This window comes from Hyaena hyaena, unplaced genomic scaffold, assembly GCF_003009895.1.
Source record: "Hyaena hyaena isolate Hyena2069 unplaced genomic scaffold, ASM300989v1 scaffold_438, whole genome shotgun sequence".
Classification (NCBI taxonomy): domain Eukaryota; kingdom Metazoa; phylum Chordata; class Mammalia; order Carnivora; family Hyaenidae; genus Hyaena; species Hyaena hyaena.
In genome coordinates this window covers 481,041-502,216 of record NW_024081071.1, presented here as the reverse complement: position 1 = coordinate 502,216, position 21,176 = coordinate 481,041, and the positions used below count along the sequence as shown (strand labels likewise).

General features: G+C 48.0%; 1 protein-coding gene across 9 annotated transcripts in view; it reads right to left on the bottom strand.

Moving 5' to 3' along the window:
- The window catches only part of NPAS2 (neuronal PAS domain protein 2), a 161,474-nt gene that overhangs the window by 6,178 nt on the left and 134,120 nt on the right, over positions 1-21,176 (bottom strand). For 7 of the 9 annotated variants that reach the window (XM_039253109.1, XM_039253110.1, XM_039253111.1 and 4 more), the window contains exons 11-19: positions 20,226-20,373; positions 18,091-18,175; positions 15,116-15,257; positions 14,485-14,594; positions 12,197-12,286; positions 11,066-11,122; positions 8,539-8,685; positions 2,461-2,658; positions 253-443 (exon numbers count right to left, since the gene is read on the bottom strand). In XM_039253109.1, coding sequence (XP_039109040.1) covers positions 253-443; positions 2,461-2,658; positions 8,539-8,685; positions 11,066-11,122; positions 12,197-12,286; positions 14,485-14,594; positions 15,116-15,257; positions 18,091-18,175; positions 20,226-20,373 — 1,168 coding nt within the window. The remainder of the gene's footprint in view (positions 1-252; positions 444-2,460; positions 2,659-8,538; positions 8,686-11,065; positions 11,123-12,196; positions 12,287-14,484; positions 14,595-15,115; positions 15,258-18,090; positions 18,176-20,225; positions 20,374-21,176) is intronic. The other 2 variants (XM_039253112.1, XM_039253113.1) reach the window with 1 other exon arrangement.

The following is a 21,176-nucleotide window of genomic DNA, read 5'->3' as shown; positions in this document are numbered from 1 at the left end:
TGAATCAGCACCCAAACTGTAGACCTGCTGGCTGACAGCAGCTCCTGCCCAGCCTGGCTGGGCCCTCTCTGGTCGCCCCTGATGCCCACCATGCCTGCTCTGCTCTCAAAGGAAGATGAGCACAGCCATCGGAGACCCCAGTCCTCTATTGCCACTTTGTTAGCTGGGACCGGGAGGTGGCAGAAGGGAGGCTGCAATGATTACTGTAAAGCTGCACCTGAGCTGTCTATTAACCGAGGGCAGTCTTGGTACCTGAGCTGCCGATCATGGCTGAAGTCTGGGCTGGGCTGGCACTGGCTGCCATCCTGGGAGGCAGAAGCAAGCGTGGTCAGGCTCAGAGCTGGCGGGAGCACAGCCGTGGTGCTGCTGAACTGCGGTGTCAAGCTGCTCACTGAGTGGCTGCTTCCCTGCATCATCTGTGAGCTCCTCATTGGCCGTGGACCCTGGGGTGATCACGTTAATGAGAGAGGTAAGACTTAGACTCAAATCAGGCGTCATCTCTTCAGGAGCCCTTCCCAGAACCCACCCTGGCCCTTCTTCTAACTTATGACCCACTAGTTTACTTTGTTGTGGTTTTATTTGTTTAAGTTTATTCATTTTGAGAGAGCGAGAGCACACACGGGAATAAACAGGAGAGTGGCAGAGAGAGAGAGGGAGAGAGAGAATCCCAAGCAGGCTCTGTGTTGTCAGCATGAAGCCTATGAAGGGGTCAAACCCACAAACTACGAGATCATAACCTGAATTGAAATCAAGAGTTGGATGCTTAACCAACTGAACCCCTCAGGCACCTCTAGGGCCCAGTAGTTTTTGAACTATTCTGATGCTGGGACTGTCTTCCCCATTGGCTTATAAGCACCTCAGGGATTCTTTGAATCCCTTGGGCCTACAACAGTGTTGGGCTCTCAGCAAGTAAGGAAAATGTGCACTGAACTATCTTCTGCTTCACAAATTCTACTCCAGACATGTGGACCTCCTTACTGTTTCTCTCCAACTCATCAGGCCTCAGAGCCTTTGCACTGGCTGATTCCCCCATGCAGAATGTTTATCCCCCTAGTACTGGTATGGTTCATTCTCTCATTCCCTCAGGTCTCTCTGATCACATATTATCTTCTCTAAGAAAAGGCTACCTATTGAAAACTCCAGCCCACTCCCCAACCTTCACCTGTGTTCTTACCCTCCCCCAACCTTCACCTGTGTTCTTGCATAACCATGTGACATGCTGTGATCTTTACTTGTTTGCATCTCTCCTCTGACTTGCATCAGAGATGCTTTTTTTTTCTTTTCTCTTTTGTTCACCGCTGTCCCTCAGTGCTTAGAACTTAGTGCCTAGCACACAGTGAGCACTTCATAAGTACTTGTTGAGTGAAATCTTAAATGAATGACGGAATGGGCATGGATTTGCTTTTTTGCTTTTTGGGTTTTCCAGTGTTCAACTGACTGTCCATTCATATGATGGCCCCACAGTGTTTTAACTCTTGAGGTATCTTTGAAATCTTTCAATACTAGATAGCAGAGGCCCTTCCTCAGTTTTTCTTTTCCAAATTCTTCTTGGCTATTCTCATTAATTTTTCTGTTGACCTTTAAAACCAAAAGGATGCATTTTAAAGGAAAACCCTTAAATCTGGGTAAAGGTGGGCCGAACTATTACATGTGTACTTTTCCACATTTTACTGTACGTTATCTATTTACATCCCCAGAGGCCCCACGGGACTAGAAGCTTCTTGGAGTCAAGACAAGGCTTACTCATCTCTGTTCCCCTGGGAGATGGTGAATAAGAGGGGCTCAGCAGATGTTTACTGAACCCACGATTATGGATGCCAATATGAGGCTTGAGGAGAGGCTGTATCTTGCCTTCCAGTCTTTGATCTTCCAGAAGCAGAGGCTTAGGTTTTCTTAATTCCATTCAATTCAAGTGCCATTTATTGCTGGCTGACTGTCAGACTGCAAGGTCACTGGCGGCTTGTAGTAGGTGGTAATGGCTATGACGGAAGGGCTTGGTGGGAAATCTGGAGGACTGAGGGGGAGCATGGTGGACCAGGGGAGAGGGACAATGAACAGAAGTGGGTAACCTGTGTTCTCACACTCATAATGGCTATAACCAAGAGTAGATGATGAGGGCTGAGGACACACACACGGGGACAGATGGCTGTCAGTGGGAGTGTCTGGGTATCCATATCTACCTCCAACCCAGGTCAGGATCAGTGCTGAATGTTTTAGCTGTGGGATGCCTTTGGGGCATTTTAATATATTAATAAAACACAGAAGGAAACTAGTACAACTTGGGGCTTCAGAGTGACCTAGAATGAGGAAAAGAAACATCCCCTGCCCCTCACACTAGACTCTAGCCCCAGTCACAGAGGAAAGGCTCAGTAGGTTTCCAGTTCACGGGGACTGCAGGAATCAAGCATGCCCTGGTCAGCTTCAGAGGCAAGGACTGAGTGTGAAAACGAGCATGTTTACCTGCGTTGATATCACACTTGATTCTCTGAGCAGGTGCTGGTTCGCCACCTGGGCAGAGGCAATCTGCCCTGGGAGTTGAGGGCTGGCCCCAAGCTGGGGCTGGGAGCCCGGGGCTGACCTCTGCTGGAGTTGCTGCTGAGTCTCGGGCCGTGATGCACTGCTGAAGCTCAGGGATACAGCTGGCTGCTGCAGAAACATCTGGAAGCAGAACAGGAGTGCCTTTAAGGTTGGGATCACATGTACCTCCACTGTCAGGGGTCTGCATCCACACACCAAGGTGTCTGCACCTTCTTTGTATTCCCTATGCACTGTAAGAGGTTGGCCTTTTTGCTCTCTCTGACCTGCTTGGGAAGAATTCATTCACTCAACATGGGGACGTGGGGTGCTGTGATGCCACAAGCAAAGGGTCCTGGATATGGAGCAGTGGGTTGGAGGGACGCTGACCCTGCCTTATAGAAGGCTACAGTCTAGTGATAGAGTTCTATCAGTGTAAAAGACACTCAGCCCCAGGTGGTCTATAAATAACTTGATGTACTTGCATAAAGACTGCTCGGCTTATCAGTTTCTCATGAGCAGAGAGAAATATCTTGTGAATGGGATGAATGGTGGCAGAGGTTAGGTTAACCTGGGCCATCGGCTGCACCATCCTGGCAGTAGGACCAGGCTCTGCGCCAGGCCTTACGTCTCCGACCACTGGCCCGGGTGTGCACCCACACTGCGGTTGGGGATCTTACAGCTCCCAGCTGAGATGGCAAATCAGCCCCCATTAGCTAAGTGACTCTGCATTCCCAGGGAAGCAAATGTGATACATTGGCCTGGTAGTTTTAATTTGAAAGGTTTAAGAGAATTTGATAAGTTTGTAGAACGTTTGTTTATGAGAACCTCGACCTACTTCATTTATGCTGTGTTTGATTTAGAAGAATTGCATAAGAGCTTAGAAAGATTTTACTTCTAAGTTGACAAGTCTGCCTTGTTCAACACATGACATGTTTGGAAGATTTAGACGAATTGAACTTGTAGATTAATAGCTTTGGTAGAGAATGTTGATTATTTATAATTTGTTATGTTTATAAACTAGATGGACAAACAAGTAAAAGCATTGCTATTTTTAGACCAAATATGTAGATTTGTAAATAATATATAATCTGTAAATTGACTCTAAAGGTTTAAAAAAACAACTTTAATACTTTTAATAAATTTAAACCTAAGATCTGTAAAAAGCTCTTTTAATCAAAGGTCCTTGTGGGCATTGAAAACTGATATTATTGAATATATTGGATCGATCCTTCCTTCCTTCCTTCCTTCCTTCCTTCCTTCCTTCCTTCCTTCCTTCCTTCCTTCCTTCCTTCCTTCCTTCCGTCCTTCCTAAATGTTTATTGGTGAGCAGAGGAGGGGAAGAGAGAGAAGGAGACAGAATCCCAAGCAGGCTCTGCGCTGTCAGCACAGAACCAGATGTGGGGCTCGAACCCACGAACTGTGAGATCATGACCTGAGCCAAAATCAAGAGTTAGATACTTAACTGACTGAGCCACTCAGGTGCCCCCAAATATGCTGGATTCTTGACAAGCAGTGCTTTCCTCCCTTTAAGGCCTATAGCTTTGAGTTCTTCAGGAGCAAGTCCCTCTTTCTTCTAGCATCTGGGTTTTTGGCCCTCTATTCCTGTACTCAGTTCAGTACAACCTCTAACTTGATACAGAACCGACATGCCAACATTTGCTGGGTGACAGTGATTATGGAAAGGCTGAGGTGGAACCACGCCTAGTAGACACTAGCAGGAACACTTAGAGATTAGTTCAAATTTACACCTCCTGGGCAGGGTTGAGCTGCCTCCCAGAGCCCTGAGGTGGGTGGGTGGCTGAGCTGAGCTGGACCAGGTTCCCGTCTGGTGCCCTTTCCACCACCCCACCTGATCTCCCTGCTTTCCACTCACACCTCCACCCCACCAGAGAGGTTTGGAATGAGAGCTGTCACTTAAGAAGTTAAGAAGAATTTTCTGGGTACCCATCATCTCAGATTCAGTTTGGGGATTAATACTTTATGCTTCCCAGTTATCTATGATAATATGGCTTATTTATAGCACACATGGGGACCTACACTTCATCACTTTAACAAAAACACAATATTCAAACTACATAACATACATTTTTCTGGTAGAGCACAATTTATCTTCTGGTTAGATTTCAAAAAAATGCAACCTTTATTTATGACAGGCAGTATAATGTAGCTTAAATCACATACCTAGGTTCAGATTTCAACCCCACCACACCCTACTGGTATGACCTTAGGCAGTTTTCATGACTTCCCAAAGCTTTAGTTTCTTCATTGATAAAACAATGACATTAACGGTATATATCTCATAAAGGATTAAATAAAATTTATGCTGAGACATAGTAAGGCCTCAATCAATGTTAGAAAGAAATAATATTTAAAATGAAAAAAGGAACTTTTTGTTCCTTTGCCTCTTTGGGCACACAAAAACTATCTGAGAAATGAATGAATGGAATGAATAAATGCTTCTGCTTGTGTTACATCAGAGACTGCTGGGTCTGCTACTCTGTCCCACTGATGTGCCTTCTGAGGGTAGAAACCCTGTCCTGTGTATCTCTGAATTTTCACAATGCGTAACCAAGTGCTTGATACATAATGGGTGTCTGCTGGACGGAAAGAGAGATGGATGGATGGATGGATGGATGGATGGATGGATGGATGGATGGATGGATAGGTGTATGGAGGTGGATGGATGGATTGAAGGATGGATGGATTGATGGGTATATGGAGGGTAGATGGATGGAAGGAAGGAAGGAATGATGGATGGATGCATAGGTGGATTGAGGGAAGGAAGGAAAGAATTACGGGTGAATAGATGGATGAATGGGTGGATGGAAGAAAGGAAGGAATGATAGATGAGTAATTGAAAAGAACTATCAAGGAACACATTTGCCATTGCTACAGATGCCCTTCCTGGCATTTCTTTGAGTAGCCAGCAGAGGGCACGCATACTCTCAAAAAGAGAGCAAGAGGCATCCTCTGGACTGCAGGGGGTGACACAGCCTTTCATTGGAACAGCTCTCCGCAAGTAGCGTCCTTCATGACTCCATCTAGGTGCAAACACTAACACCTTACAGGACCTCTCCCTCATAACCCAAGTGTGTGTGTGTGTGTGTGTGTGTGTGTGTGTGTATGTTTTGAATCGTACTCAGGAAGCACCACATGTATACATAGTCTCAGTGAAAGCTCAGAGGCACTTTCTGATAAAGGATTTCGTAGGGCACAATCCTAATTTGCCGTGCACATCCATGCCTCTGTTTTACCCACAATTAAGTAGAATTTTATGGCATAGGAGGGCGACTTCTTAAAAGACACAGGAGTCAACTTTATAGAAAGTATGAGAAAAACAGTTCCTTCATTCAAATAGAAAAAGCTATCAGAGGGGGGAAAAAGCTTCTAATTTTAAGAATAAACCAATTGTATGCTCCCATGTGGCTTTTCATTATTCTAATCTGCTTCCTTTTACAAACTTAGTATTACAGAACATCTTAGAAATACACAAAATAGAGGTATGACGAAGCCCTGTGCATCATGTTTAGGCTTCAACAATTATCAACATTTTGCCATTTTTATGTAATCTCTCCTCCCCACTCCTACCTTTTTAGGGAAGGGGTGGAGTAATTTTTACTTGCTTATTTTTTATGCTTGAACCACACAGGGTTTTTTTGTTTTGTTTTGTTGTTTTTTCTTAAGGACTATCACATTTTGGTTGTACATTTTGGAATGTATTTCTTTAAATCTGTACACTTGTAAAACTAGGCAGGCTGCTTGAGGAAATGTTCTCTGGTTGGACTATCTGTGGGTTTCCATGTTCTTTGGAAAATTCCACTGCAAAGATAAGGTCACAAGTATGAAATCGGGGAAGGAACACACTGCAGGGCTTGATTTCCACGTCAACCCTCACAAAACTCAGGTGCTCTGTTGGCATTGAGATACTCTGGGAGGGGGCGGTGCGTAACAAAACGCATTGGTCACGAGGAAGAAAAATAAGACTTCTTCAAAACAAGGAATGAAAGATATAACCTTGTATCTTCTGTTATTTTAGAATTCAGTTTGAATGTGGAAAAGGCAGGAAATAGAAAAGCCCGGGCTCTGAGGAGGATGTTCATACGCCTACCTTGCTTTTAGCAGTTTCTGGCTCAATTTTCCCCTTCCTGTTAGTGTAAAAATTCCATTCAAGTAATTGGAGTCAGGCAAGTTCTGCCAATCGGGCCTTGGATCAGTGAGAAAATAATACAGCTGGGAAGGAATAAGCAAAAAGGGACTTTGACACCTTGATGACTCCATTTCTTTTCCTGTAAACACTGTGGTCTTCTCCCGGGCCGTTTTGGGGCGTGGTGAGGAGGCGGGGCAGCTGCAGGGCTTTGGGCGTGGCCGGGCTCTCCGCCCCCGGACCCCCCCACCCCCTACACACACACCCGGGCAGGAAGTGCGCGTCCAGCTGGGCTACGTTCTCCTTCTCCGGGAGGGGAGCCGGCCCCGGGCTGAGGGTGTGTGCGGGTGGCGTGGGCGGGGGCACTGAGGCTCTGGAAAGCAAGCCAGGAGCGCCTCTGAGGAGCCCCGGGAGGCAGGAAGGCCCGCAGCAGGTGTCTCCCGCTACCCAGCATCGCCGCCCCATCACGCGTTCTATCATCGCGCAGGGCTCAGTCGCTGCGCCCACTCAGAGCCTGTTGGTCGCCGCCCCCGCCTCCCCGGGAGGGTCTGTGTGGACCATGACCGGAAGTGGCCGGGCCAGGGTTCTAGCCATTTTCCCCAAGGGTCTCTCTTGCCTCTTCTAAGGGGGGGTGCAAATGCTTAGAACTCTCAAGGCAGACTCCAAGGTGAGTTCACAATTAGAGGCTGGGTCAAAAGAATGTGCTTGGGAAGAAACATAGTCTCGGATTGATACCAGTAAAACTTGGTAAAAATCATTTATCCTTGGAAGAAATCTAATATATACAGCTTTCACTCCAAAAGCAGTCTCTCCAAAGGATTTAAAGAAGAGCCATCTGGGGGCGCCTGGGTGGCTCAGTCGGTTAAGCGTCTGACTTCGAGCCCCGCGTCGGGCTCTGTGCTGACAGATTCGGATTCTGTGTCTCCCTCTCTCTGACCCGCTCGTGCGCTCACTCGCTCGCTCTCTTTCTCTCTCAGAAATAAATAAAACATTTAATAATTTTTTTTAAAAAAAGAAGAGACATCTGGAGGGTGGGCAGCGTCATGGTTGAAAGCTGCTGCTGTTAGAACATGCAGAATGCCACAATTGGCATGCCACAAATGGGGTGGCCTGGAGACACCACGGTGCTGACCTCTAGTCCCCAGCTTCCTCTCCTGTCCCTCTCCAGGCAGGGTGCAGATGTCCTCATTTGCCAGATCTCCCTTCATCACTGCTTTGGATGAGAGGCTATAGTAGAGCTGCCTCCATCTACCCCGTGGGTAGCTGGCTGGGTGCTATGAACAGGTGCTGGGAGTTTATACCCCCACAGGAGGGAGGCAGGCATCAATGCAGGGCGAACCACCACCACTCATGAATGAAAATGCAGGTGATAGGGGCACCTGGGTGGCTCAGTCGGTTGGGCATCCGACTTCGGCTCAGGTCATGATCCCAAGGTGCGTGGGTTCGAGCCCCATTGGGCTCTGTGCTGACAGCTCAGAGCCTGGAGCCTGCTTCGGATTCTGTGTCTCCCTCTCTCTCTGACCCTCCCTTGCTTACACTGACTCTCTCTCTCAGAAATAAAATAAAACATTCAAGAAAAATTTTTAAAAGAAAATGCAGGTGATATACAGACACTATGTGCCCAACGGAGCAAGGGGCCAAGGGGGAGGGTGCCATGTGAAATTCACATCTGGCCTGGAGTTGGGAATGGAGGAGGTGGGATTCGTTCCTTGTACTTGGTACTGGAGGTTGCAATATGCTTAGGAAGCAGGGCTCATTAGGGCAGGACAGAGGGACTTCGGCGGGAGTCCTGCCCACCCTGAAACGGTGGGTAAACATGTGAGGGCGGCAGGGAGTGCAGAGACCGAGGTGGACACTTGCCCAGGCAGGAGTCTCACCTGGATGTTGGAGTCCTGGACCAGGCAGAGCTGCTCCTGGATCTTGTGAAGCTCCTCCTGCTGCCACCGGATGTTGGCTTGCAGGATCCGTGTCCGCTGCTCCAGCTGGTCTTTGATGGTCTGGAACATGCTGAACTGTGCTGAGAACTTGAAGGTGGAGTCAACACACCAAACCAGATGAAAGAGTTATTTCAGCCTTGCAGACAGATGTTGCTGCTGTTCTGAGCAGCCCTGCCCACTTTCATTTCCGGTCCCTTATCCACCCTTTTTCGTATGCCTCCTGAGTGGCTCGCTGGGGCGCTTAGCAGTGCACAGGGGCTTTGGATGAGCACTGGGAGACCCAGCGTCCCCGCATGAGCTTTTTCTCAGGCCTACCAGAATCTGTAGGTCTAATGTATTGCACTGAAGCCTGGGAGGGCCACAGAATCGGGACACGATTTTGTAAGCAGTGCTCACAAGCTGACATTCCAAATTTGGTTAGTCGGACAAATGGTTTTGGGGACGGATGTCAAAAGCAGTGCATCAGAGCATGTGACAGCTTCACAGGCAATCTGGGGTCCTTTCGTTATCCTAAATCTGATCCTGGCATGCAGGCCTCTTCTGTAACAATTCACAAATGAGCTTGATATCTGGGCTGAAACCAGCCTGGGGCCACGGGGAAGCCTTCACCACTCCCTCACTTCCCCCGGGCTCTTTTGCTGCTATGCACTTGTTAGAAATCTGTGCAGCAAAGAACTAAGGAAAAGAGTAGTACGATCACCTGACATTTCTCCTGAGGGTAACACTGGCAGAGGATGACCTTATAGGCGCGACACTAATACCTGCTTTGCGCAAGAGCACCGTTTCCCCTTCCTTCTACCTCTTGTTTTCCTGGGATGGAGGTTGACTTTAGGAAGATGCTACAGGTGATCTCTGCCCCATGTTACCTGTCTACCTTGACATAAGGTGTTTTCTTGCCAGGTGAGGCTGGCACTCCCTAGGGTGGCCACCCTGGTCTAGGCTCTCTGGAGCACTCAGTAATTCCTGTTTCTTGAGGAACATGTGTTTGCTGACCTGGGCTTCCCTCCTCCCCTCTCCTCCCCTCCTCTGCCCCCCCCCTTATCTTTTCCTTCTCTTCCACCTCCTTTTTTTTTTTTTAAACAATGACTTAACCCCCATGCCCTCAACCTCTATTCCAACATTCTCCCTAGTCTGATTCTTGCCCATTGTCTTTTGCAAACACTTCCGGAGACTACCTCTGCTCTCTGCCCTCTCTTATATGGAGAGCAAGGAGCCCAGGAGAGTTTAGAACATAGCTAGGATACACTGAAGGATGGAATAACTGACTTCAGTTTTTGGAGTGGAAAAATAATTTAAAACCCAATATATACTGCCACTTGTGGAGACCCACACTGGCCAGTCATTTGCCGCAGGCCAGCAGAGGCAGGACACTCTAATTCTTCACATCATACCCCCATGTCACGCAGAGACTCGCTTGAGATCGCACGGCTAGCTGGTGGTCTGGGCCAAACTGTGAATCCTGAGTCTTAGGAGCTGGGAGAGGCCGAGCGGTGTTGCCAGCAACACCTCCCTGGCCCCCCAAATCCACCTCAATCAGAGCGGCTTTGCCTTCAGACTTCATTTAACAGAAAAAGTTCTTCTGCTAAACCGGAATTTTAAAAAACCTGCGCTAAACCAGACTGTATCACAAAAATCTCCATCAGAATGTAAGTCATCAAAACACACAGCTGGGATCTTGAAAGAGAATTTGATTGAGAAAGAAAGCGAGCTCTACCAGGTAGCAAATTAAACACACACACACACACACACACACACACAACCACAATAAAAACTGTGGAGGGTTCTACAAAGTCAGGAAACACTGGGGGCTATGCCTTGCATGTCCAGTGGGGAGGACATTCTGGGTTGCCCAGCTGGCTCCCAAAAGAAACAGGATGGGGGAGGGCATTCGGGGAGGGGCCAGCACTGTGCTTCATAAGTGATAGTTACTTCTAGTATTATTCTGATTTTCTCAGGGCATTCCAAGATACCCCGGCATCAGTCTCTCGTTATATTCTTGACCATGGCCTTTTTGATATAGACATTTATTCTAACTTAGAGACGTTTTAGAAACAAAGTATGAAGCAAAACCACCAGCTACCCAGAAAACCATTTCTCAGACTTTGGGTCTTATTTCCTCCCCCTTTTCCATGATAAGGTGCTAGAGTGACAGCATCAGAGAATGGAAAGAGAGAAAATTGTAGAATGCATTGTTTTACATGGAGCTGGTATGCAAAGAACTGTCTGGCTTGAAAGGTCAGCATTATGCAAGAATATCTTAAAGAATGTGGTTATTATTAAGTATAATGTGCCTAATAGACTAAGAACTTATTGTTAATTAAAATGATGTTTAATACATGAAACATTAATGTGAAGAAGGCCTTAATCACATCATTATGCATTACGAAACAAAGAAATTCCTTTTCTATGCAAGACCCAGAAGTTATGGGAACTCTCATTTCATGTGCCTTTGGACTGAAAAACTTACTAATTTCGTAGCAAATGCGCCTTGGAAATTCGAAGAGAAAATTTTTTTTTCTTTTTCCTAAAGAGGATGAACATAGACTATTTTAATTAGTTGACCTTGGACGAGTAGCTTTGACATCCTTCCAGCCTAACTCTAGCGTGGGGCTTGTGCTAGCAGGTGTCTTTTTGATTCCAGGAAAGCATCTGATACCGCTGTTAATGGGACATATGTTGTAAAAGAGTTTTCGTCACTGCTGACGGATTAGCCCTAAGAGAGAAGTCCACACTTCGGCAAGAGTGCAGCCAGGGGTACGTGTCGATGAATCATGACCTGGGACCCCGTTGTAGCCAGACAGGGGCACAAAGCTAGATATCCCATAAAGGAACTTAAAGTGGAGACTGGCCTCAGTGAAGTGTATGCCTGTCAGCTCAGTGGCCCTAGGCGGCTGCACAATGAGTGACCGCTATTTCATTCAGCCTCTCACCGGGCCTCAAGCACGTCCAGCTGGGCCCAGCTCAGGTGTCACCTCCTCTGCAGGGTATTTTCTTACCAGTTCTGTAAACACGCACACCCTGCCATGGAGATTGGTCTGTTGGTGTGCCTGCGTCTCCCTTGAACGCTGAGTGCTAAAAGCTAGGGCTGTGCCCCTCACACTCACTCACGGACTGACCCAAATAGTAATGCACTGAATGTTGCTAAAACAAAGAAGGAATTACTCAGCAAAGCCATGGTCCTTAAAGAAACAAAACAAAACAAAACAAAAACCCAACAAATGTGATTATTTATGGTACTGGACTCACAGCTTTTACATTTTTGCAGAATCTTCCTATGACATTTGGCCTAATTCAAACTTCCTAAAATAACATAACCAATTTGGGGTCATAAAAAGTAAGAGGAACATGGTGAAGGGGCAGAGAGATGAACAAAGATTAAGAGAAGGATGATGGCTGGAGAAGACAGGTAGAGGACAAAGTTCATAGCTCGACGTGCCCTACCCACACATCTGGAGAAATAGTCCCCGGTTTGGGATCTTGGTTTGGTACCTACATATCGGCACTGATGGCATCCACATGCTCAAGAGGAAAGCACGCGTTCTGTCCTAGGGAGAACCTGCCACCACCAGGTTTCCCTTTCCCTGAGCCCCAGACTCACCTGTGTCATGGGGGCAGGTGGGTTCTGCATAATGGTCTGAGGCAGGAGTTGCTGTGTGAGGTCACAGGATGACGGGGCAGGCAGGGGAGCCTGGGGAAGAGAGGAGCCCCTTGTTAACAAATAGCATTCCCGGGCCATTACAGAGGCACATGGGTGCTCTCACTCGGCTGGGTTCTCTGGCCTAGAGGAGGCCCCTCTGCACTAGAGTGAAGAGCTTACTTCTAGAAGGTAGGCTGTGCTGCCGCCCTTATAAGACATGGAGGCATAGCCGACACATGGCTGATGAAGGAAGGGTGCAGGGTGCTGTTGAGCAAGGTCCTGGAGTCACTCAGGGTCTGGGATGCCTCCCCACCATGGTGTGTCCTGCAAAGCCACTGTGACGGGCTGGAGCTTGGCAGCTCTGTTCACTCCCTCTTCCTTGCCTTCTGTTCTAGAAGGATCCATTCTTGCTGGATTTGGTTGCTCATCTTCCAAACTGATAAATTCTTAGCAGTGTCATCAAGCAATATGAATGGGGTTGTACTAATAACCAGCATTGGCTCTGCGTGTTGCCCTTACCCTTTCTGCTCAACACTAATGCAGTGGACAGACGTGCCATGCGTTTCTATATCCATTCATTCATCCAGACAGTGAATACTGGTACGGTTTCACCAGTCTCGGCCTAGAATCTTTTAAGAGAGTCCTGGGCAGTCAGCTGAGTCACAGGCCTTATTTCCTGATCATTCAGGGCAGGGCAGGAGGACAGTAGAGAGGCAATGCATAGAAATAAGAAATGAAACCTGAGCTTCATGGGCTATTGAGAGTTTTTTAAAGAAAAGTAAAAGGATTCTTCTGAAGTTATTCCCAAACTGTCCCTCAGGCCCTAGAGACCATAAAAAGCAGCCCAAATGAGAAGTGACACCCAGCACAACATTGGGAGGAAGTGACCACAGGAGACCTTGTTTTGAGTGTGAAATTCCTGGCACAGGGCTGCTCGGAGCCTGGTTTGGTCTCTCCAGATCACGTCCCCTGCACAGCGGAGAGGAACCAGAACCGCGCCTCCATCAGTGGCAGAAAGTAGTTCTACTGGACTGCCTAGTATTGGAAGAATGGCATTCATGGCTTGCAAGCATTTTTGGAAGGTGGCTGGAGAGGAAGCAAGTGGTCTTTGTCTTGTTCGATTTGAAAATAAAACACATCACTCAAGCTTTTCAAGTGGGGCGTGCATCGCTTCCCTGGAGACCGCAGGCAGGAAGCTGGCACGTCTGCTCCCATCTCCAAAATGTCAGTGAGGGTTGGGTAGGAGGTATCTGGCAACTACCTGGTTGTAGCTCCTGACATTCTTGGATACTTCTCCCATCCTGAGGTGGAGTCCTTGTCCGTCTCTGTGGGTGAGCTGTGGCTGCTCTGGTCAAGAAGGATGGCAGAGGTGGCACTGGGGGACTTCCAAGGCTGGGTCCTAGAAAGCCATTAGCTTCTGCCTGGCTCTCATGGAAAGCTCCCTCTCCAGACATTTCTTCCTGGAACCCAGCTACCATGCCGGGAGAAGCCCAAGGCAACTTTGGGCCCAGGCAAGTGGAGGGTGGATGGTCTCGTCTCAGGGTAGGTAGCCCAGCCCACCCCAGATGCCAGACATGAGCACAGACACGCCTGGGGTGTGGATTCCCCAGGCCCAGCCGGTGAGGCCTCTGGCACCAGGAAGCAGACAGGAGTCAGCCCCTCTGTGCCCTTTCTGAATCCTGAGAATTTGAGAAATGACTGTTGCTTTACTTCACTAAGTTTGGCGTGATCCCTTATGAGGCAGGAGATACCTGGAGTATTGTGTGTATCAGTGATTTTGCATACAGCCAGCGTGCTTTCTAAGAGGCCCCTCATTCCCTGACCTTCTGGAGAGGTCTGGTGTATACCAGGGACACTGCCTGATGCATGTAGAGGTAGATTTTTGTCGGCACAGACTTCTTGAATGTTGTCCCTGGGGTGAAACAGGACTCCAAATGGAAGGATCCTGTGTACCCTCAGAGACTCTGGGGATGTGACCCCTGGTACGAAATTTCCAGCTCAATCTTTAAAACTCATTTGGATTTTACATCCTTTGAACACACATCCATGTTAATTTTGGAATAAAAATGTTTCTGATTACTTGCCAATTAAGTTACCTAGCTTCCCATCCCTGAGTGCCACGCTACACTCTCCATCTCCAAGTACAACTGGTTCTCTGGGAAGATGCAGTAATGCTGTCCTGTGGTCTTGTTAGCCCTGCCACAATGTGGCGCTTCTGGTCGAGAAGGAGGTTAAGGTCACATACATACCGGCATTGCGGATGCCTGGCTGAGCCCTGGCACGGGGAGCTCTTGAGGCAGGGCAGCTGATCTTGGCAAAGCCGTGGTGCTGACCTCTGCCATCAGCTTGCTTGGGGCGGCTGTAAGAAAGCAACCGATCACCTTCCTGATTCATGCATGCTTAACAGCTTTCTTATCCAAAGAGGGGAGCAATGACTATGGTATGCATGAAACAAGGGCTTCGTTGGAATGTCTGGTTAAAAAAAAAAGTGCAACACGAATGGAAGCTGTTTTAAGAGCCACAGACGTTCTGCCAGCCTCCGACCCCACCTGGGAGCAAACCACCCCCAAGCTTCATGCCCACCACATGGTTCAACCACCTGTCTGATCCTACCTCTTACAAGGGCCACGAAAACCCGGCCAGGCTATCTGGTCTGCATGTCACCTGCCCTGTGTCTGCTACAGAGGGTGGAGAGGTGGAGGGCAGGAAGCCAGAGGGAAAGGAAGCTGGAGACAGTGTGAACTGGAAGGCGGCTTCCACTTCACAGGCATAGTCTGCCCTGATTCTGCTCATGCCCGCGACCCTTTGTGGGACTCTATACTCCCACCACCCTGGCCCCACACGGGCACCCACCCCCTCACCATCTGTGGCGGCACTCACAGGCGGGTTCTGACATGGCTGTGTGCGAGGATTTGTGGGAGCTTCTGGAGGATACTGATGGTGAATGACTGGTGTTAAGGCCCAAGGTGCCTGCGTCAAGTGCGTTAAAGTGCTGCTGAAGGTCCAGGCGGGAGCCCTTGTCCTGAAACACACACACACACACACACACACACACACACACACACACACACAGAGTCCACATTTCAGCATCGAGGTGACAGGAATGAATCATGTGACTTTAGCTTTCCACTAACTATGTGGAATATTTTGGAGGGTAAAGGGAGAAAGACCAGAACCATTTGGAGATCACTCCAGACACATCCAGGTGGAATATTTGTACATATATGTATCCAGACATCTTTGAGAGGCTTGTGGCTCTATATAAGCAGTATCTCTTATACTTGCTCACCTTAGATTTTGATTTTTTAGATTTTCATAACTGATGTTGCATTTTATTTTTTTCCTTTAAAATTGTCACCTCACTGCCTAGAATCTTGGCACTCCCAGAAGTGGGGTGGGGGGGAGAGGCAGGTTCTAGAAACAGGTTGGTGGTGGTACTGGATTGTTAACACTCCAGTGAAACAAATGCCTTTGGAGCCTTCAGGGCACGTCCCACACGGTCTCCCGGCTGCTTCTCCTCGGTAGCCTCAGGGCCCCGGATTGAAGAACAGGCAAAGGGCCAATGGTCTCCTCTCCTTTGGCTCCTGGATCCTAACAGATCCTGGATACCAGGATGCCTCTGCTGCAAGTATGATGTGATGAGAAAGCACCTGTGACCTTCCAACCCTGAGGAGCCTTCTCTCCATCCTGCATGGATTCATGTCAGAAGCGTGAGAAAACAGGGGGTAGGAGAATTTTTAAGCTGAGAAAGAAACATAATGCTTGCTCCCTGAGCCATGCTCCCACCCAGCCATAGGAGGATGGTGACATTCCTGGCATCCACTAGGCTTTTTGCACGGCCATTCCATGTCCCGCGGTCTTGGGTCTTAAATCTCTGGGTGTGAGCCTGCGTGGCTCTTCTGTCTTTTTAGTCATGGCTCCAGTAAGGGTAGATTCTGTGTATGTGCCCCAAATAGGGCTGAAATGACTGATAGTGGCCTACAGTCCATTGTGTAAAACAGAGTCACAGGATGTGCCTGGATCTGCTGTGCTAAAATGTCAGCTTTGGGACTCTGCTCCTTAGTCACAGAGTCTCCCCAGAGGCACCCCTTAGAGTGAGGCCCCTGGTCCAGGGTTGTTTGCAAATCATGTGCTCCTGGTCAGCAGAGAAATAAGTACAGGAAGTGAGAGGAAGCACGGAAAGACGTTTATAGCCATTTCACATATCTGCACATCACGTCTGGGCAGGGGAATTTGCATTTTACAAAAGCAACGGTCAGTGACAGATTTGAAATTGAAAGAACAAATAGTCCATCACCACTGATAGTTTGAAAAGCATTGTCCCAGAGCTTTTCCTTGAAGAAGGGCAGCCCGAGATTGTATCTGGTGCGTGTATACATATGTGCAAGTTTATGAGAAGTCCCACTGGGTTCTAGGAGTCCCAGAGGATCAGAAACTTCAATAACGAATTTCCGAATAGATGATACATATTATGCCCGTTTGTGAGCCGTGATGTACGGGATGTCTAACACCTGTCTACAAACAGCTTAATTCCATTCTTGGACATGATACATGATGCATTATATGACAGAGCAGGATAATAAACACTTCCATAAACAATGACAGGTGTGTCGTATCAGTGTGCTGGTGATGAATCACCACACAACATATCACCATGTAGTGTGCCAGCAGGGGAGGCTCGCAGAAGACACTGACTGCTCTGGTCTTTAAAGGTTATTCCTCCTTCCTCCCAACTCAGCTCTGGTGGACCAGAGATGCTTTCATTCTACCATTGCTGCCGCGGCAACTTCTGGCCAAAGTCTCTGGATTCTAGGTCACAGGGCAGCCTGGAACTTGAACCACATTTCACCAATTATTAAGAGACCCCCCCCCCCCCGCGACACACACATTTTGACATTTCTGAAATTGGGATGTGTCTTTCAACTGATGAAAAGAAATCCTTATTTCACAGATTGATTGGTGGCAGCATTTTCTCTTTCTTAGCGGGAGATAAATAATGGTGGATCTTACAATGGTTAGCTTCTTGGCTTTGATGAAATATACTGCTCCCTCCCTTCCTTGCCTTCTCTCTTCCCCCTTCTCCCCAACCTTTGTGTCTGTTCGAAGGATGACCTTTGAGGAATAGGGCTCTGGTCTGCTTGCACATTCCTCTCTAGTTGTTTGACACAGGAGGAAAGCCAGGTTGGGGGGTGGGGAGCCTAAAAGCGGAGTGTGGAGCAGGGAAGGAGGGAAGGCTTTGTGAAGGGAAATACCCCTTACAAGCAGAGCTCCCTAACATGAAGCTGGTTCCAACATGGCTGTTAACCAAGACCTTCAAATGCAGAAGTAGAAAGTGCACCTTGCCACTGACCACATGGAGGGTAAATGAGAGGCACACCTGGGATGCCCAGGTCCTGGAGGGCCCAGCACTTAGGCTGAGGGAAGGACAGGGGCACCTAGATTATTCCATGGCTCAATGGGATGAGGGAATAAGCTCCTAGCTTTTTATCTGTGGGAGGGATACAAAGTGGAGTTATCATAGCCGCTCTCACAAGGAGGGAAAGCCACCAAATCGTGCATTGAGCCCAGAGGCTGTTTTTTACACAGCTCTGCAAATTCTAATCCTCAGTGCCCTCTTGTATGTTAGTGAAATTCTCTGTGTTGTGTGCTTCTGTGCCTCATCTGAAGGACGAGGACAATAATAGTGCCTGCTTCACGGGAGCGTCGTGATGGTAAACAAGTGAATACCTGAGAAACACATTGAATAGTACTAGGAACATAGCAAATAAAACGATGACTCTTTCTAGTATAACAAGTCATGGGAGAGCTTTCTGAGGCAAACTTGGCCTTCAGCCATCTGGCAGGGATCAACATACCTTGAGTGCTGAAGGGTGAATGGCCTCAGGTGGTGGGTCTTCCAAAGCCAGCTCTTGCCTCCTTTCTACCCGGACATCCGCGTAACTGATCAGGAAACCAAGAGACCACAGCAGGAGGTGGGACATTCCAGATGGCAACAGCCAGAGGGCTTGTGAGGTACATCAGGGTACCCTACATGACACCCACCCCAGAATCGTCGCCACGAAGGAGGCTGGTCTTGCCACTTGTTTGAGGAAGGAGTTTCATCCTGTGCCTAAAATTCCACCGGAGTGACTTCTAATGTAACATTCAAAATATTTTCCTTTCCAGGATGTTTTTACTCCCTTCTCTTTTACTTATCTTCTCCCCATGCCTTGAAACTTCCAAACATCATTGTCTTTAGAAACATATTTTCATCTACAGGATAAGCCTTGACCTTTGAATAATCAAAAGCCTTTCCTAAAACCTACTCAGTCTGGACTGTGCATACAGAGAAGGGACGCGTGACTTTTTAAATAATTACAACCTTTGAAAGTTTTCTCTCTAACAAATCTAGATCTAGACGCAGAGCACTGATTGATTAGTCTGTGGACCCACTTTTAAAATAGCGTGGGTAAGGGGTGCCTGCGTGGCTCAGCTGGCTGAGTGTCAAACTTTGGCTCAGGTCATGATCTCCTGGTTCCTGAGTTCAAGCCCTGCATTGAGTTCGCTGCTGTCAGTACAGAGCCTGCTTCGGATCCTCTGTCTCCCTCTCTCTGTCCCTCCCCTGCTGGTTCATTCTCTCTCTCTCTCTCTCTCTCTCTCTCTCCCCCTCTCAAAACAAATAAACTTTAATACAAAATAAATAAAGTAAAATAAAATAAGATAGCATAGGCAAATCAATTCAATGTGGTGATGGCCGAAGTAACCCGTCCCGTCTGTTTCACGTATGGAGATGCAGGTTGGGCAAGGGGCCTTGGGCAGCGACAGTGCCTCTTGGGCTTCTGGAATGTTGTTACCTTATTCACTCACTAGTTCACTCCCTACTCTCTCTGAGAGTTAAGGATGGTGAGGAAGAGGAGGGTCAAGGACAGAATCTGAAGACCAAGATGCTGATGGTGGGGGCAAAAAGACCCTCTGACAAAGGCCCAGGCTGGGTGGCAGTGGATGGGACTGGCCTGTAATGGGAAACCACTGGCTGCTGAAGTGCCTGCCCCAGGATGGGCTGGAAAGCCAGGATCAAGTCCCTAAGAGTGGCATGCAGTGTGATGGTCAGGGTCACTGGCAAGACCGACCAGCATTTCTCTTCTTTCCTCACTTCCTAAAAGAAGAGAGATTTACTTGTTGACTGTATATATGCATGTGTGTGTGCATGTGTGTATGCGTGGTATCTCTCCATTTATCTATCTGCCCACCTACCTACTTATTATCTATCAATCATCTATCTCTTATGCATATATAAAAATGCAGTATGTATGTACCCATATATGTGTATATACATAGATATATATCTACCCATGTATTATCTACCTATCTATCATCTATCTATCTAGTATATGTACATACAGACATCCAATATATATAACCTTTCTTTCTTTGCTCTGTTCAAATGCCCTTCTCTAGACCAGTTTAAAACGGATTTATGTCCTTATAAATTCTGTAGACCCCACAAGTGACACTTCTCCTTCACCTTTGGGAATCATGACCCTACCTAGCCTGCATCTGGGAAGTGTCGGATATGCCACTGCCGTGGAGGCTCTCCTCACCCACACTGGGCAGGGGGGCTCCCTGAGGCCAGCCGGAGCTGCCAGGGACCCCCTCCCACTGGCAGCCAGGCTCTATCCCCAGCACTGCCTCAGCTGTCAGCAGGGTTTTTTTTTTTAACGCATTAACAATAAAGGGGACTATGTCTGTGAGTTATTTAGAGGCAAAAGTTTAATTTTCTTCCCAAAACAGTGACAAGGGAAGGCTGGGGGATGGATGGAGATGAGGGGAAAATATGGAAGTAGGTCAGTGAAGCAGTAAGTCACTGAGTAACATCCCGGCGTCCTGAAAGAGCGTGTGAAGCCTCAGCCCGGGGGACTGAGCAGGGGTGAGAACCTGGAGCCTCCTGAGGCAGCAGGGGCTCCGTGTGAGCGGTGAGGGGCTCGCCCGCCCTCCCAGCCCCAGCCCTCACCTGACGACCGAGTGTGTGCACACGATGAACTCGGGCTTGGAGTTCCACTGGTGGTAAGTGATGTAGTAGTGGGTCTGCAGCCAGATCCACTGCTGGCCTTTGGTCAGAAATCGGTAGCAACAGGACTTCCCTTTACCAAACTGCATCACTGTTAGGAGAAAATGGAGTCTGCGTGTAGCAAACGTTAATACAAAAATGATCTTTCCCCCAGAAGTTACTGTTAAAAACATAAGCTTCCAGAAAGTGCCAAAACACAGTTTATTTCCCCAGGTGCGTTGTATTTTAAGTGACTCTCAAGATACTGGTAAGCGATAATGAATTCTTCAATAATGGAAGAACAATCTGCATGCTTCCCCAAATGCTCAAATGCTTAAGAGAGCCTCGGATAAGGGCAGATTCCCAAACTGGAGTTTAATTAAAAAGAGGCACAGGTTTTCCTGCTGGAGGTGGAGCAGTGTTTGGTGCTGCAGGAGCTGAGTACGGAAGAGAGAATCCAGACACCAGGGGATCTGGGCCCAAAATAGAACTGACAGCCGGGAACCTCTGGATGGATTCTGTGGCTGTCAGTCAGCAGTTCATGCTTAGTCTACGACGGTCCTAAATTAGAGAGTTGGCCACAGATGCCTTCCACCTCAGGCCCCAGTGCAGCAGGGCTGCGTGGAGTCCCGTGCAGTCAAGTCTGTTGGTGGGCTTCTCTGGGGTCGTCCAGAACAGAATGGATGCTGTTGGAATATTAGACTGCACAGGGCAGAAGGCTGGACTGTGGGTCTAGGGGAGAGGAACAATCTAGGGTTTATTGCCGTGGTGTCTGGAATTTAGCACCCCTTTAGCAAAACAGTTAACAGATACCACAACGAGGAAACCAAAGCTATAAAAGGGAGCCACTGCCTTGGAGAACGTGATCTCCGAACAGGTAGGAAGCCCGGCTGAGCAAGGGCATGGGCTGGACAG